The 14,990-nt window shown below is 38.4% G+C and overlaps 1 protein-coding gene across 2 annotated transcripts in view; it reads left to right on the plus strand.

Moving 5' to 3' along the window:
• The window catches only part of VAV3 (vav guanine nucleotide exchange factor 3), a 433,329-nt gene that overhangs the window by 342,865 nt on the left and 75,474 nt on the right, over positions 1 to 14,990 (plus strand). For both annotated transcript variants that reach the window (XM_027536347.1, XM_027536346.1), the window contains exon 20: positions 1,004 to 1,140. In XM_027536347.1, coding sequence (XP_027392148.1) covers positions 1,004 to 1,140 — 137 coding nt within the window. The remainder of the gene's footprint in view (positions 1 to 1,003; positions 1,141 to 14,990) is intronic.

Genomic DNA, 14,990 nt, shown 5'->3' on the forward strand with positions numbered 1-14,990 from the left:
CAACCTTTTGCTGGAGCATTTCATATAGACACAGAGGTCCTTTTGAGGTAACCTGGACACTTAGAACTGAATGACGGTCATTCATCCTCCTCTATTGAGTGCCACAATTTCAGCCAGTTATAGCGTCTTTGTGTTTAATCTTTAGAATAAAAAGTCTTGAAGTGTAATAAACAATAGCTTAAATCCTTCAATGTGCAACAGATACCGTGTTTTGCACAATCAGCCTTGTTGGCAGGAGCAGTTTCACCTCCAGATGAAAAGGGGACTGGGATGTGGTGCATTTGGAAGCCGTGTCGGTGCAGTCAGGCCTGGGTGCAATTGAAGCTGCTGTTCACAAAAATGAAATTCCAAGAAATACAACAAAAGGCCTGGATCAGTATTTCAAGTACTGTTGATACTATTGGCTTAGACACATTCCCTTTATTGTGTCGTTTTGCAAGCCTAAATTTGAGCCTGAAGAATTTCTCCATATAAATGTCTTAAGGACTGCAGTGGCACATCCATCACCGTTTTTGTTTTGAATTACAAAGATAACCTTAAGATATGAGCCTTATACTGGGCAATGTGATACATACACAGAAAGGGTGGGCTTCCTTCGTGATGAAATCAGCCAATGCCCAAGAGGAAAGTAATAGGCAGAAAGGACAGAATTGATGAAAAAATTGATTCTTTTCCGTTAAACTATACTTGATGTGTTTTTTATGAAGTAGGCATCAGCTGAAAGAGAAATATTTTTTCAACTAAAAAGAGATTGATGGTGAGGGAGAGGAAAAATGTATAAGGAATCAGGGGATACATATGTGTCTTATTTTATTACCATCTCAAATAATGAGAAACTTGAAAAGCATTCCATTGTGGTTACCTCGTATGTTTCCTTGGGCTTGGTGCTATTAAAACTCTTTAGTGTTCCTAATGGCTTTGTTGTTTTTTTTTTTAAGAAATACATTTGGATTTCACACTTTATTATTTTCATAATCCTAAGAGTTGTGTTGTTTATTTTCAGGTTTACCAAAGATGCAGGCTATTAGAAGCTACAGTGGAACGCCGCCCCCCGCTCTTCATGAAGGACCCCCATTACACATTCAGGCAGGGGACACAGTTGAACTTCTGAGAGGAGATGCACACAGTCTGTTTTGGCAGGTACTGTTCACATTACAGTGTTTTAGATTTAACAGATGATTTATTACTTTTTGGAGCCCAAAGCTCTTGTCTTTAGAACTGATTGCATACTTTCAGCTTCAGAAATTTTACATGACGTGAAGAAAAATATTTTTTATTAACCACCCTCAAATTTACCAATGCTGAAGCGGCAATGAGTGTTAACAAACACTAAAGAAAATAGTATCTGTGCTCTGAATCAGAATTATCATTTATATTAAAAATCCATGCATTGACAGCATTTTTTCCAAACCCAAGACTTTGGGTATGATCTAATTCACACAGTTCTAACATATTAGCACTTTACTTCAGGGGAACTACCAACTAGTTTTCCAGAGGCCATTGCTGGCCAATTGTATCTACCCACAGTAATACCTGAAATTATCAGAGTATTTGCTCTGGGTATTACTTACAAAATAAGTAAATTGTGACAAGTGAGCGAGTATGTTGATGTTTGCTGGTGATGAACTCTCTTGTCCAGTTAGCCTGCTTTGGTTCAAGGGTTTTGTTTAATGAGGTAAATATGGTAGAGTGTAATGATCGAATAGAGGTGGATGGTCAAAATTGCTGTTCATTAAATTATTCTGTATTTTCATGCATATGTTAGAAATACCTCCCAACAAACTTAAAGAGTGTTATAAGTCTATTGTGAATCAAGGGAGAAAAGAGTGGAATCACCAGAAAGCTTAGCACATGAGTGAAGTTTTCTAGGGGTAAACAGAGAGCAGAAAAGGATTGTTGGATAATAATCCATCATGTACATGTGTAAATGGTAGCTACTTTGTTTGCACAAAAGCATCTTATTGTCTGCCATCTTGTTTCAGAAGAATGCCCCTAAGTTGAACAGCTAACTCCAACCACATATCAATTTCTATAGCCAGTGGCTTTTCTAGAGTTCCAGCAACCTTCTTCAGTATCCTACGCTTCTCATACCTAATTCTTCCCAAAAAAAGGAAGAGAATCACAGACTCAGATTCTAACTCTTCTATCCACTCCTGCATTTCCCAACGCAACCACAAAACATGCCTGCTTGTGTATACATAAGATTTGTCTTACTCAAGACTTATCTTTTTCTTGGATATTCCGTCCTCACATTACGTCAGTTGGCTCTTGACCGCTACATTTTCAATTTCATTCTCTCCACTGGCTCCTTTTCTACAGCTTATAAATATGCTCAGGCTCCTCCCAGCTTAAAGCACATGTAACTCCACTTTTTGTCTGGTTATATCAGTCTTCCACTCCCTCTCATCTTCTTTTCCTGTTCTTAAAGCTGATGAGCTTCTTAAGAAAGTAGTCTGCCCTCAGTCTCTGCCTCCTTATGTCCTATTTGTAATGCAGTATCCTGCAGAAACTATTCCTACTTGGATTACTAATGCCATTAAAAACAACTTTGCAATATATAATTAAATGCACATATTGAAAGTGCAGTTGAATTGGATAAGTTTTGTCACATGTACATATCAGTGAAAGCACTGTTACAATCAAGATGATGAGATCAGCCCCAGAGTTTTTGTTTGCTGCTTTGTAACCTCTTCCCCATACCCCTAGTCTCCCTTATGCCCTTTGTAACCTTCTCCCTCATGCCCTTCCTCAACACCACCAGGCAACCACAGTTCTGCTTTCAGACTATGAGTTTACATTTTTCAGAATTTTATATAGGACATAATATAGTACATATTCTTTTTTGTATGGCTTCTTTCACTTAACATAATTATCTTGAGATTAAACCATGTTGCTTTGTTTAACAATAGTGAAATGAAAGTGAAAGTCCCTCAGTCATCTGACTCTTTGTGACCCTATGGACTATACAGTCCATGGAATTCTCCAGGCCAGAATACTAGAGTGGGTAGCCTTTCCCTTCTCCAGGGGATCTTCCCAACCCAGGGATCGAACCCAGGTCTCCCGCATTGCAGGTGGATTCTTTACCAGCTGAGCCATAAGGGAAGCCCAAGAATACTGGAGTGGGTAGCCTTTCCCTTCTCCAGGGGATCTTCCCGACCCAGGAGTAGAACCAGGGTCTCCTGTACTGCAGGTGGATTCTTTACCAACTGAGCTATGAGGGAAGCCACAATAATTCTATCATTTTTTAAAAGCACTTTATTGTGGTTTGATTGATATATAAAAAGCTGTACATGTTTAATGCATGCAGCTTGAGTTTGGAGATAAGTATATATTCTTGAAACTATTACCACAATTTATGCCATAAACATATCCATCACTTCTAAAAGTTTTCTCCTATCCTATCTTATTTATTTATTTTATGATTAACAGCTTTAACATAAGGTCTACCTTCTTTGCAAATATTTAAGTATATAGTACAGTATTACTAACTGTAAACTCGGTGTTGTATAGTAGAATTCTAGGACTTATTCATGTTCCATGACTGAAACGTGTATCCTTTGATTACGTCTTCTGCATTTCCTCCTTCCCCCAGGCTTTGGCTACCCCTATCCTACTCTCTGCTTCTTTGAATTTGACAATTTTTGATTCCTTATGTGAGTATAGCCAAGACTTGGAAACAACCTAAATATTCATCAATGGATGACTGAGTAAATTAAAATGTGTTATATAACATAGGGCAATACTATCCAGTCTTTGAAAAGAGGGAAATGCTGCATATGCAAAAACATGGAAAAACTTGAGTGACATAATGCCAAGTGAAATAAGTTCTTTTTATTGTTGTTGATTATTCTAGGTATGGGTATAGCACAATTTATCCATTAGCCTGTTGAGGGGCTTTCAGGTTATTACTGTTTGGGGCTGTTACAAACAAGGTGCTGTGAACATTAAAGTATAAGTCTTTGTAGGAACACATACTTTTCGTTTTTCTTAGGTAAATACTGAAAGTCAAAGTGTCAGTCGCTCAGTCGTCACCGACTCTTTGCGACCCCATAGATTGTAGCCCACCATGCCCCTCTGTCCATGGGATTTCTCAGGCAAGAATACTGGAGTGGGTTGCCATTTCTTTCTCTAGGGGATCTTCCTGACCCAAGGATCGAACCCCGTTCTCCTGCACTGCAGGCAGATTCTTTACAATCTGAGCACGGGGAAGCCCTGTACAATACTGAATACTGAAAGATCATAATTAGATATATGTTTAATTTTTTTAAGAGACTACCAAACTGTTTTTCTAAGTAACTTTATCCTGTTACAGTTCCACCAGCTGTATAAGATACTTTTAGGTGCTGCGTATCCTTACCAGTTTTGTGTATGGTCAGTCTTCCTAGATTTGGTTAACAGATGTGTAGTATCTTATTGTGATTTTGACTTACATTTCCCTGGCTACTGATATTAAGCATCTTTTTCTGTGCTTATTTACCACACATATAACTTCACTGATGTTCTAATATTCTGTCAAATTTTTTAATGAGTTGTGTGCTTTTAATCATTGAATTTTGAGAGTCTCATATATTTTGGATACAAATCCTTGATAAATTAGATTCTTTCCATATATTTTCTCCTACCCTTTGGCTTGCCTTTTTATTACCTTAATAATGTTATTCATAGAGCAGAAGTGTTTACTTTTGATGTTGCCCAATTTGTTAATTTGTTCCTTTGTGAATCACACTATGAGCATTGTAAATATCTAAGAAATCCTTGCCTTCCCCAAGGTTACAAAGATGTTTCCCTGTGTTTTCTTCTAGAAGCTTTATAGTTTTAAGTTTTATATTTAGGTTTATGATGTTGAGCTATTTTTATATATGATAATTAAAGAGATTTTTTTTTTCTGCTTCTGGATTCAGTGTGTTCCAGCATCATTTGTTTGTTCTTTTAAAATGATTTTCTTTATTTATTTGGCTGTGCCGGGTCTTCATTGCTTTGCAAAGGCTTTCTCTAGTTTTGGTGAGCACGGGCTACTCTTTATCGCAAATACACAGGCTTCTCACTGTGGTGTCTTCTCTTGTTGCAGAGCACAGACTTCAGTAGTTGCAGCATTTGGGCTCAGTTATTGCAGTGTATGGACTCCAGGGCAAGTGGGGTTCAGTAGCTGCAGCTCGTGGGCCCTAGAGCAGCAGGCTTCAGTGATAGCAGCATGTGAGCCCAGAAGCTGTGGTGCACAGCCTTAGTTGCTCTGCACGTAGAATCTTCCTGGATCAGGAATCAAACCCATGTCCCTCGCACTGGCAGATGGATTCTTATCCACTATGCGACCAGGGATTCTTATCACCAGCACCATATGTTGAAAATCATTTCTTCACTGGATTGCCTTTGCATTTTGTAGAAAACCATTTGTATCTGTGTAGCTCTGTTTCTGGTATCTTTGTTCTACTGGTCGCTTTCTTCATCTGTATACCATTATAATGATATTTTGATTTTTGCAATTACTAGTAAGTCTTGAAATTAGTGTTAGTCCTCCACGTGTTTTCTTTTGTCCAAAGATGTTGTGGCTATCTTAGGTGCTTCACATTTCATATAAATTTTAGAATGTCTTGAAAATTTCACCAATAAAAGCTTACTTGTATTTTGATTTGGATTGTATTTGTAGATCAGTACTGGAGAACTGGCATTTTAACAACGTTGAATTTTCTGACTACTGTTCGTAGTATGTCTCTCCGTTTATTTAGGTCTTTAGATTCTCAGCAGTTTTGTCATTGTCAGAGCAGAAGATATGTATCCACTGTGTCATATTTATCTATGATTATTTCATATATCATTTTGATGCAGTTATAAATGGTAGTTTTAAAATTTGAATTTCTACTGTTTATTGCTAATACATAGAAATAAATTGATTTTTGTAAATTGATCTTTTATCCTAAAACCTTGTAGAACATTAGTTTTAGTAGCTTTTTTTCTATAGATCCCAGCAGATTTTTTAAAAAAGACAATCAGGTTATAAATGAATAAACAAGTTTTTCTTCCTTTGCCATGTGGCTACCTTCTATGTCTTCTTCCATGTGTTGAATCAGTTCAGCTCAGTTCAGTCACTCAGTCGTGTCCGACTCTGCGACCCCATGAATTGCAGCATGCCAGGCCTCCCCCGTCCATCACCAACTCCCAGAGTCCACCCAAATCCATGTCCATTGAGTCGGTGATGCCATCCAACCAACTCGTCCTTTGTCGTCCTCTTCTCCTCCTGCCCTCAATCTTTCCCAGCATCAGGGTCTTTCCAAATGAGTCAGCTCTTCGCGTCAGGTGGCCAAAATATTGGAGTTTCAGCTTCAACATGTGTTGAATGGAGGTAGTTTTAAAAAAATGTGCATCCCTGCTTTATTTCTCTATCTATTTATTTATTTACTGCACTGTGTGGCATGTGGGATCTTACTTTCCTGATAATGGATTGAACCTGTGCCCCCTGCATTGGAAGGCAGAGTCTTAGCCACTGGACCACCAGGGAAATCCCAATCCTTGCTTTATTTTTTATCTTAGGAAGAAAGCATGAAGTCCTTTACCGTTAGATATTGGGTTATCTGCAGTTTTTGTAGATGTGCTTTATGAGGCTGAGGACATTTCCTTCTAGTCCTGGTTTGCTGAAAGTTTTTATCAGTAATGAATGTTTGATGTTGTTGTTTGTTGTTGCAGTTCAGTTACTAAGTCATGTCTGACTCTTTTAGACCCCATGGATTGTAGCCTGCCAGACTCCTCTGTACTCCCTTGGAGTTTCCTCAGATTCATGTCTATCAAGTCAGTAATGCTATCCAACCATCTCATCCTCTGCCACTTCCTTCTTCTTTGCCTTCAGTCTTTCTCAGCACCAGGATCTTTTCCAGTGAAAAGTATTAGGCTCTAATACTTTCTAGCCAAAGTATTAGAGCTTTAGCATCCGTCCTTCCAGTGAATATTAAGGATTGACTGGTTTGATATCCTATCCACAGGACTCTTCAGAGTTTTCTCCAACACCACAATTCAATTCAAAAACACCAATTCTTCAGCCCTCAGCGTTCTTCATGGTCCAGCTCTCACATCCATACATGACTACTGGAAAAATCATAGCTTTGACTATATGGACCTTGTTGGCAAATTAATATCTCTGCTTTTTAATACATTATGTCAGAGCTTTTCTTCCAAGGAGCAGTTGTCATTTAATTTCATGGCTGCAGACTGTCTGCAGTGATTTTGGAGCCCAAGAAAATAAAATCTGTCACTGCTTCCACTTATTCCTCTTCTATTTGCCATGAAGTGTTGGAGCTAGATGCTATGATCTTCAGTTTTTGAATGTTGAATTTTAAGCCAGCTTTTTTACTTTCTCTCCTCTTTCACCCTCATCAAGGGGCTCTTTAGTTCCTCTTCCCTTTCTGCCTTTAGACTGATGTCATCTGCATATTTGAAGCTGATGACATTTCTCCTGGCAATCTTAATTCCAGCTTGTGATTCAACCAGGTGGCATTTCACATGATGTAGTCTGTATATAAGTTAAATAAGTAGGGGGATAATATATAGCCTTGACATACTTCTTTCCCAATTTTGAACCAGTCTGTTGTTCCATGTCTGGTTCTAACTATTGCCTCTTCACCCACATACAGGTTTCCCAGGAGACAGGTAACGTGGTCTGGTATTCCAGTCTCTCTCAAGAATTTCGCACAGTTTGTAGTGGTCCACACAGTCAAAGGCTTTTACATAGTCAATGAAAGAATAGATGTTTTCCTGGAATTCCTTTGCTTTCTTGATGATCCAATGAATGTTGGCAATTTGTTCTCTGGTTTGTCTGCCTCTTCAAAATCCAGCTTGCACATCTGGAAGTTCATGGTTCATGTACTGCTGAATACTAGTTTGAAAAATTTTGAGCATAACCTTGCTAGCATGTGAAATGAGTGAAATTGTACGGTAATTTGAACATTGTTAGGCATTGCCTTTCTTGAGATTGGGATAAAAACTGACCTTTTCCAGTCCCGTGGGCACTGCTGAGTTTTCCAAATTTGCTCACATATGTAGTACAACACTTTAACAACATCATCTTTTAGTGTTTTAAATTTTAATAGTTCAGTTGGAATTCTGTCAGCTCCACCAGCTTTGTAGTAATGCTTCCTAAGGCCAAGATGTCTTCACATTCCAGGATGTCTGGCTCTAGGTGAGTGACCATACCATCAGGGTTATTCGAGTCATTAAGACTTTTTTTGTATAGTTCTCCTGCATAAGTTGGATGTTAGATTTTGTTAAATGCCCTTCCTAAATCAACTGAAATGATTTTATACTTCTTCTTTTTTGTTAATATGGTGAATTACATTGGTTTTCAGATGTTAATCTTGCTTTCCTGAGATAAACCCCAGTTAATAATGATATATTGTCCTTTTTATTGTTATGTTTTGGTAATGTCTTTGTCTGGGTTTGGTAATAGTTTAACACTCAAAAAATGAATTGAGAACTGTTGTTTTAAATTTTCTGAAAGAATCATTACTGTTATTTCCTCATGAAGTGTTTTGTAGAATTTACCAGGAAAACTATCTAGGCCTGGAGTTTCCTTTGTAGGAAGATTTTTTTTAAATTACAAATTCAACTCCAAGATTTTTTAAAATTACAAATTCAACTTCTTTAGTAAATACATGTCTTTTTGGTTATGCATTTCATTCGAGGGAGCTTTGCTATTTTGTGTGTAGAATATGCAATGTCATCTCTCTCATTTCTGCAGTAGACAATCTGTGACTTGTTTATTTCTGGTCAGCCTAACTACAGGCATTCCTTGGAGACATTGCAGGTTTGGTCCAGACCACTGTGATAAAGCAAGTCACACAAAGTCTTTAGTTCCCCAGTGTATATAAAAGTTATGTTTATATAACACTATAGGCTGTTAAGTGTGCATTAGCATTGTGTTTAAAAAAGTGTTCATATCTTAATCAAACCTTAATTATTTTACTGCTAAAAAATGGTATCATCTGAGCCTTCAGTAAGTCACAGTAGTAACATCAAAGGTCACTGATTACAGATCACCAGACAAATCTAATAATAATGGAAAAATTGGAAATATTAAGAGAATTATCAAAATGTGACACAGATGCATGAAATGAGCAAATGGTGTTGGAAAAATGGCACCGAATGAATTGTTTGACATAGGGTTGCCATAAACCTTCTATTTGTAAAAAAAAAAACAACACAGTATCTGCAAAGCACAATAAAGTGAAGTACAATAATAAGATATGCCTGTAACTTTTATGAATTTTGTTGATCTTTTCGTAGAACCAGCAATTGGCTTCACTGGTTCTCTCTGTTATTTTTCTGTTTCCCATTTCATTGATTTCAGCTCTGGTCTGGTTTGTGTCTAGTATTTTTGCCTTAAGCATCTTTGCCACAATCATTTTGCCTCATAACTAATTGGCCATAAGGTACCCTTGCCATAAAACATGAAATAATGAAAAATAAAATGTGTGTAGTAGACTCATGACCATACAATGCAAATAACTGATTTTATGTTGTGAGCTGTCCCTAAGCACTTGCTTGCATTCTTTTGTTCATTATATTCATGTATGTATGTGTGTGTGTGTGTATATGTGTGTGTGTGTGTGTGTATATATATATATATATATATATATATATATATATTTGTTGATTTGTCCCCTTGTTTGGCATCACACTTTTTCTTTTTTCATTAAAATTTCTTCCTTCGTTAGGAGTGATATCAGTTTCCAAACAATAGTATGCCTGTTTGGTGTACCTGAGGTTTATATTGTATCGTGAAAGCCTCTGAACTGTTGCTTGTTCTTGGTATATTGTCACATGTCTGTTGGCAGACATTCCAAATTTCTAGGGGAAATGTGGTTTCAACTCTTTACCTTTGAGATCCTCAGCCTCTTTCTCCTCCAATGTAGTGTGTTTCAAAATAGGAAGCAACTCTTGGGGCAAATCAGCATCATTTGTCAGCTGGACAGGGTCATCATTAACAGTTGCTGATGTGTTAGAAAAGTTTAACACATCTCAACCAGTTAAAATGAAACAGCCAAACCAGACTGTCAACCAATTATATTATCTTTGTCGCAGAGTTGCCTTATGACCAGTTAGTCATATGGCAAAAATGTTTACAACAAAAATGCTTACAGCAAACATACCTGGAACTAGTGTATTACATCCTTTCTTCTTATGATTTTGAATTTAATTTGCTCTTAATTTTCTAGTTTCCTAAGATAGAATACTTGCTCATTGATTTGATAACTCTTCCTAATATAGACATTTAGCACTTTAATTTTCTAAGTACTACTTTTGCTGCCTGCCTCCAAATTTTGGTATGTTTATTTGGTATTTTTATTTTAAATTAATTCAGAATATTTTCTGATTTCACTTTCACTTCCTTTTTATGGGTTATTTAGAGGTGCATTATTCAGTTTCCAGGTATTTGGGATTTCCCAGATACATTTGTTTTTAATTTATAATTTAACTCTGTATCATAAGAGAAAATGGGGCCTCCCTGGTGGCTCAGTAGTAAAGAATCTGCCTACCAATGCAGGAGACATGGGTTCAGTTCCTAGGTCAGGAGGATCCCCTGGAGAAGGAAATGGCAACCCACTCTAGTATTCTTGCCTAGGATAATCCCATGGACAGAGGAGCCTGGTGGACTATAGTCCATGGAGTCACAAAAGAGTCAGATACAACTTAGCAACTAAACAGCAAGAGGAAATAGTTTGTATGACTTAAATCATTTTTAATTTATTAAGAATTATTTTATGGCCCCCAAAGTGGTCTATCTTGAGAGATGTTCGGTGTAAAACTGAAAAGAAAGTGTATTCTACTTTTTGGGCTGGGATGTTCTACAAATGCCAATTAAGTCCAAGTCATTGGTAATGTTGTTCAAGTGTTCAATATCCTTATTGACTGATGACATAACCATCCAATCCATCTACCATCCTATACTCAAGACGGGCATCTTGGTATATTCTCTATTCGTTCCTTTCTCTTGCCCTGCTCCATACCTCTTTAGTCATCAGATACTCTTCGTTTTATCCTCTGACTAGCTCTCAGTGCATTTATTCCTCTCTCCATCTCTGTCACTCTCTACTCTCCAATCAGCTGTCGCCTGACATCTGAGATCACCTTCTAACCAGTCTTGTCACCTCCAGAATTTGTCTTCCTGTTCCCTTCCCACCACAGGAAAGTTCAAATGCAGTTAATTACATAATCCTTTGCTAAAGTCTTCCTGTGTCTTCCTTCGACCATACTGATCCACATTTCTTGGTTGGAATGAAAGTGTTTGTGAACCTGAGGATCCATGTTCAGTACCGGCCTGCTTCTCTGATCTCATCTTTCGTGGTGGCCCACGTGTTGTGTGCCGTCTGTCCCTACAGGGCACCCCTTCCTGCCACAGCTTTAGCTCAGTAGGAGCCTTCTTTGTGAAGGCTTTCAAGTCCCACCTACTTTTGTTCTCCTAGCTCTGTTTCCAGCTGATTTGGACAGAATTCCCTCTTGTTGCAATAATAATGACAACAATAGCACTAATGACTAATAGTCACTGTACCTTTTTTTAATGTAAAAGAGTTCTAAGCATACTTTATGTATATTAACACATACAGTGTGAACAAAAATTCTATAAAATTAATACTATTATTTTCCCCATTTTATAAATGAGCGAACTAAGACACTGTGAGGTTCAATAGCCTTGTGGTAGGTCTTGCAATTTTTTTCTTGGGTAGTCAAGTGTAATGCACTGGGTGAAGGGAAGTGCTGTAAATAGGCCTTCAGTGCAGTTGTGAGGAGGGGAGGGAGGGGAAATATTCTATAGTCCTACAATTCAGTTCAGTTCAGTTCAGTCCTGTCCGACTCTTTGTGACCCCCATGAATTGCAGCATGCCAGGCCTCCCTGTCCATCACCAACTCCCAGAGTTCACTCAAACTCATGTCCATCGAGTTGGTGATGCCATCCAGCCATCTCATCCTCTGTCGTCCCCTTCTCCTCCTGCCCCCAATCCCTCCCAGCATCAAAGTCTTTTCCAATGAGTCAACTCTTCGCATGAGGTGGCCAAAGTACTGGAGTTTCAGCTTCTGCATCATTCCTTCCAAAGAACAGCCAGGGCTGATCTCCTTCAGAATGGACTGGTTGGATCTCCTTGCAGTCCAAAGGACTCTCAAGAGTCTTCTCCAACACCACAGTTCAAAAGCATCAATTCTTAGGCGCTCAGCTTTCTTTATAGTCCAACTCTCACATCAGTACATGACCACTGGAAAAACCATAGCCTTGACTAGACGGACCTTTGTTGGCAAAGTAATGTCTTTGCTTTTTAATATACTATCTAGGTTGGTCATAACTTTTCTTCCAAGGAGTAAGAGTCTTTTAATTTCATGACTGCAGTCACCATCTGCAGTGATTTTGGAGCCACCTAAAAAATAGTCTGACACTGTTTCCACTGTTTCCCCATCTATTTCCCATGAAGTGATGGGACCAGATGCCATGATCTTAATTTTCTGAATGTTGAGCTTTAAGCCAACTTTTTCACTCTGCTCTTTCACTTTCATCAAGAGGCTTTTTAGTTCTTCTTCACTTCCTGCCATAAGGGTGGTGTCATCTGCCTATCTGAGGTTATTGGTATTTCTCCCGGCAATCTTGATTCCAGCTTGTGCTTCTTCCAGCCCTATGATTAGATCTCATTTTTTAGTGAGCTTTTGCTCTGGATGATAAACTTCACAAATGTGTGTGTGTGTGTAGGTACATGCATACACATTCATAAGGTTTCTTTATCCCTGCTAAGGTGGAACAGAATGGCTATAGAGGACTGGAGTTGAGTATTTTTCTTCCCCAGGTCAGCTAGGCTCTGCTAATACCCTAGCAGGTTGTATGCTGGTTGACTAGTTTCCTCTGAGGGCAGGCATTGTTAAGAGGGGAATGCCTCTTGCCCTCCCTCTGCATGAAGCCAAGAGGAATTTTTCTCCCATAATTCTGTGGGAATCTGGTTGAGCTTCCTAAAGTAAGTTTTTAAAATATGATGGGGTTACCCCAGTGACTGGGCTCCTCGAGTTTTTTTTAACTCTTAGGGTTGTCAACAGTGAGCCACCAGCAATTTGTCAAATGTGCTCAGTCGCTCAGTTGTGTCCAACTCTCTTTGTGTCTCCATGAACTGCAGCCCACCAGGCTCCTCTGCCAGTGGAGTTTCCCAGGTAAGAATATTGGAGTGGGTTGCCATTGCCTACTTCAGGTTATCTTTCCTACCCAGGAATCAAGCCTGCATCTCTTGTGTAGGGAGGTGGATTCTCTACCACTGAGCCACCTGGGAAGCCCGAATTATCAGCTAAGTGCAGGTCTTTCTGCCCTGGCACTGGATCTTGCAGTAGTTTCTGCTAGTGAGTCTCTGCTATAAGTGGTGACTTCTTGCATTTGCTTGTCTGCCTGTCTAGTGTTGGGGACCAAGCTTGTCCTTTGCCCTCCCCTCTCTTAAGGATTCAAGAAGAGTTGTTTATTTTTCAGCCCATTCAGCTTCTTTATTGTTAGGATGGAGGGACAAACTGGAAGGCCCAGAGTTCTCTTACTAAATTGTATTACCTTCTGTTGTTCTCTGTGCTGCTAAGTCACTTCAGTCGTGTCCGACTCTGTGTGACCCCACAGACGACAGCCCACCAGGCTCTCCCAATGATAAGAAAGGCATTATTGTCATTTCCTTTCAGCAGCCTGGAAACATTAAGTGTTTCTAATATGATGGTATAATGGCTTTGGAAACTCTCAGGAGAAATGAGAACCACTGGATGACAAAATGTGTGTGTATTTCTGTTGAGGGGAGGACATATGATAGTAACGAGAAAGGCTAATGTCTAGAACAGAAGAAAACAATTAGCCCATTTAGTTCCGTTGAGCAGGTGTGTATTGAGCTAATACACAATAGTCAATAATAGTCTAGGTTGAGCCCAGGCATGAATACATTGTTTAGAATCCCAGATAAATTTAATATGAACCACTGACCAGATGATCTAATTTGTAAGATTCTATGGTAGTTAGGGTATTATCCCCAGTGAACTATTGGGTCATTTATAGTAAGCTAACTTACATATGGTGTTAAAATGAACTCAAGTGTTTTGACTCTGACAGTTACCAAATGGAGGGTGTAGTTTCAAAGAATTTGTGTACTGTGAAAATATACTTGCCACAACCTTCATACTAACTTTACATAATATTGTTTTCTGATTCAGAAGGCACTTCAGACCTTGCAGTGCCTTAAGACTGTCATGCTAAAATCGGCTTTTGTTTTATAGGCCGTACATGTGAGAGGTACTGTAGGACGCTGGCCTGAATTGCATACTTACTCAGTGGCATGAGTCTAGAGTAACATATTTTTTAAATTCCTGAAAAAAACTCTTTCCTCCTGTTGGGTCTAATAGATGACTGGTTTCTAACCCTGTGTCCTTAGTGATCTGTATAATGGTGAAAACTCGGGATAAGGTAAGGTAGCTGGTTTCCATTTTTAAGTTTTTGTGAATTAAATCATTTTGTTATAAATATGTCTAGAGTTAAACGTTGAAGATATTAATCTATAATCTCTATTGGGATGTTACATTGGCTTTGCATTTGAATTCCCAAAATGTCTTTTTTTTTTTTTACTAGTTAAGTGCTTTGGCTTATTTGGAAATCTTCAAGAAATTATGCTTTCTAAACTGTCTTTTCATCTTTTTTTTTTTTTTCAAGTGAGTTGCTTCACTCATTAGTGTAGAAAGTTGGATTTTATTGTAGACTGTCATGTTTTCTACATACTCTATGTCCAAAGAATACAAATTATCCTCCACTATCTATCAGGAACTTTTTGTTTGAATAGCTATTAGTCTAGTCTGTATTATTATTATAACAACAGTAATTTCTAGTGCTATTGAAGTGAGTGGGCTGTTGGCATTTTCATTATAACTTCTTTCAAACAATGAGTTGCCATTGAGCTATAAAAATGTTCTCTGTTCAGTCTTTGCATTGAAGGGATCCATTTTCACAGCCTTTTCGTTGT

This window comes from Bos indicus x Bos taurus, chromosome 3 (genome assembly GCF_003369695.1).
Source record: "Bos indicus x Bos taurus breed Angus x Brahman F1 hybrid chromosome 3, Bos_hybrid_MaternalHap_v2.0, whole genome shotgun sequence".
Lineage (NCBI taxonomy): Eukaryota > Metazoa > Chordata > Mammalia > Artiodactyla > Bovidae > Bos > Bos indicus x Bos taurus.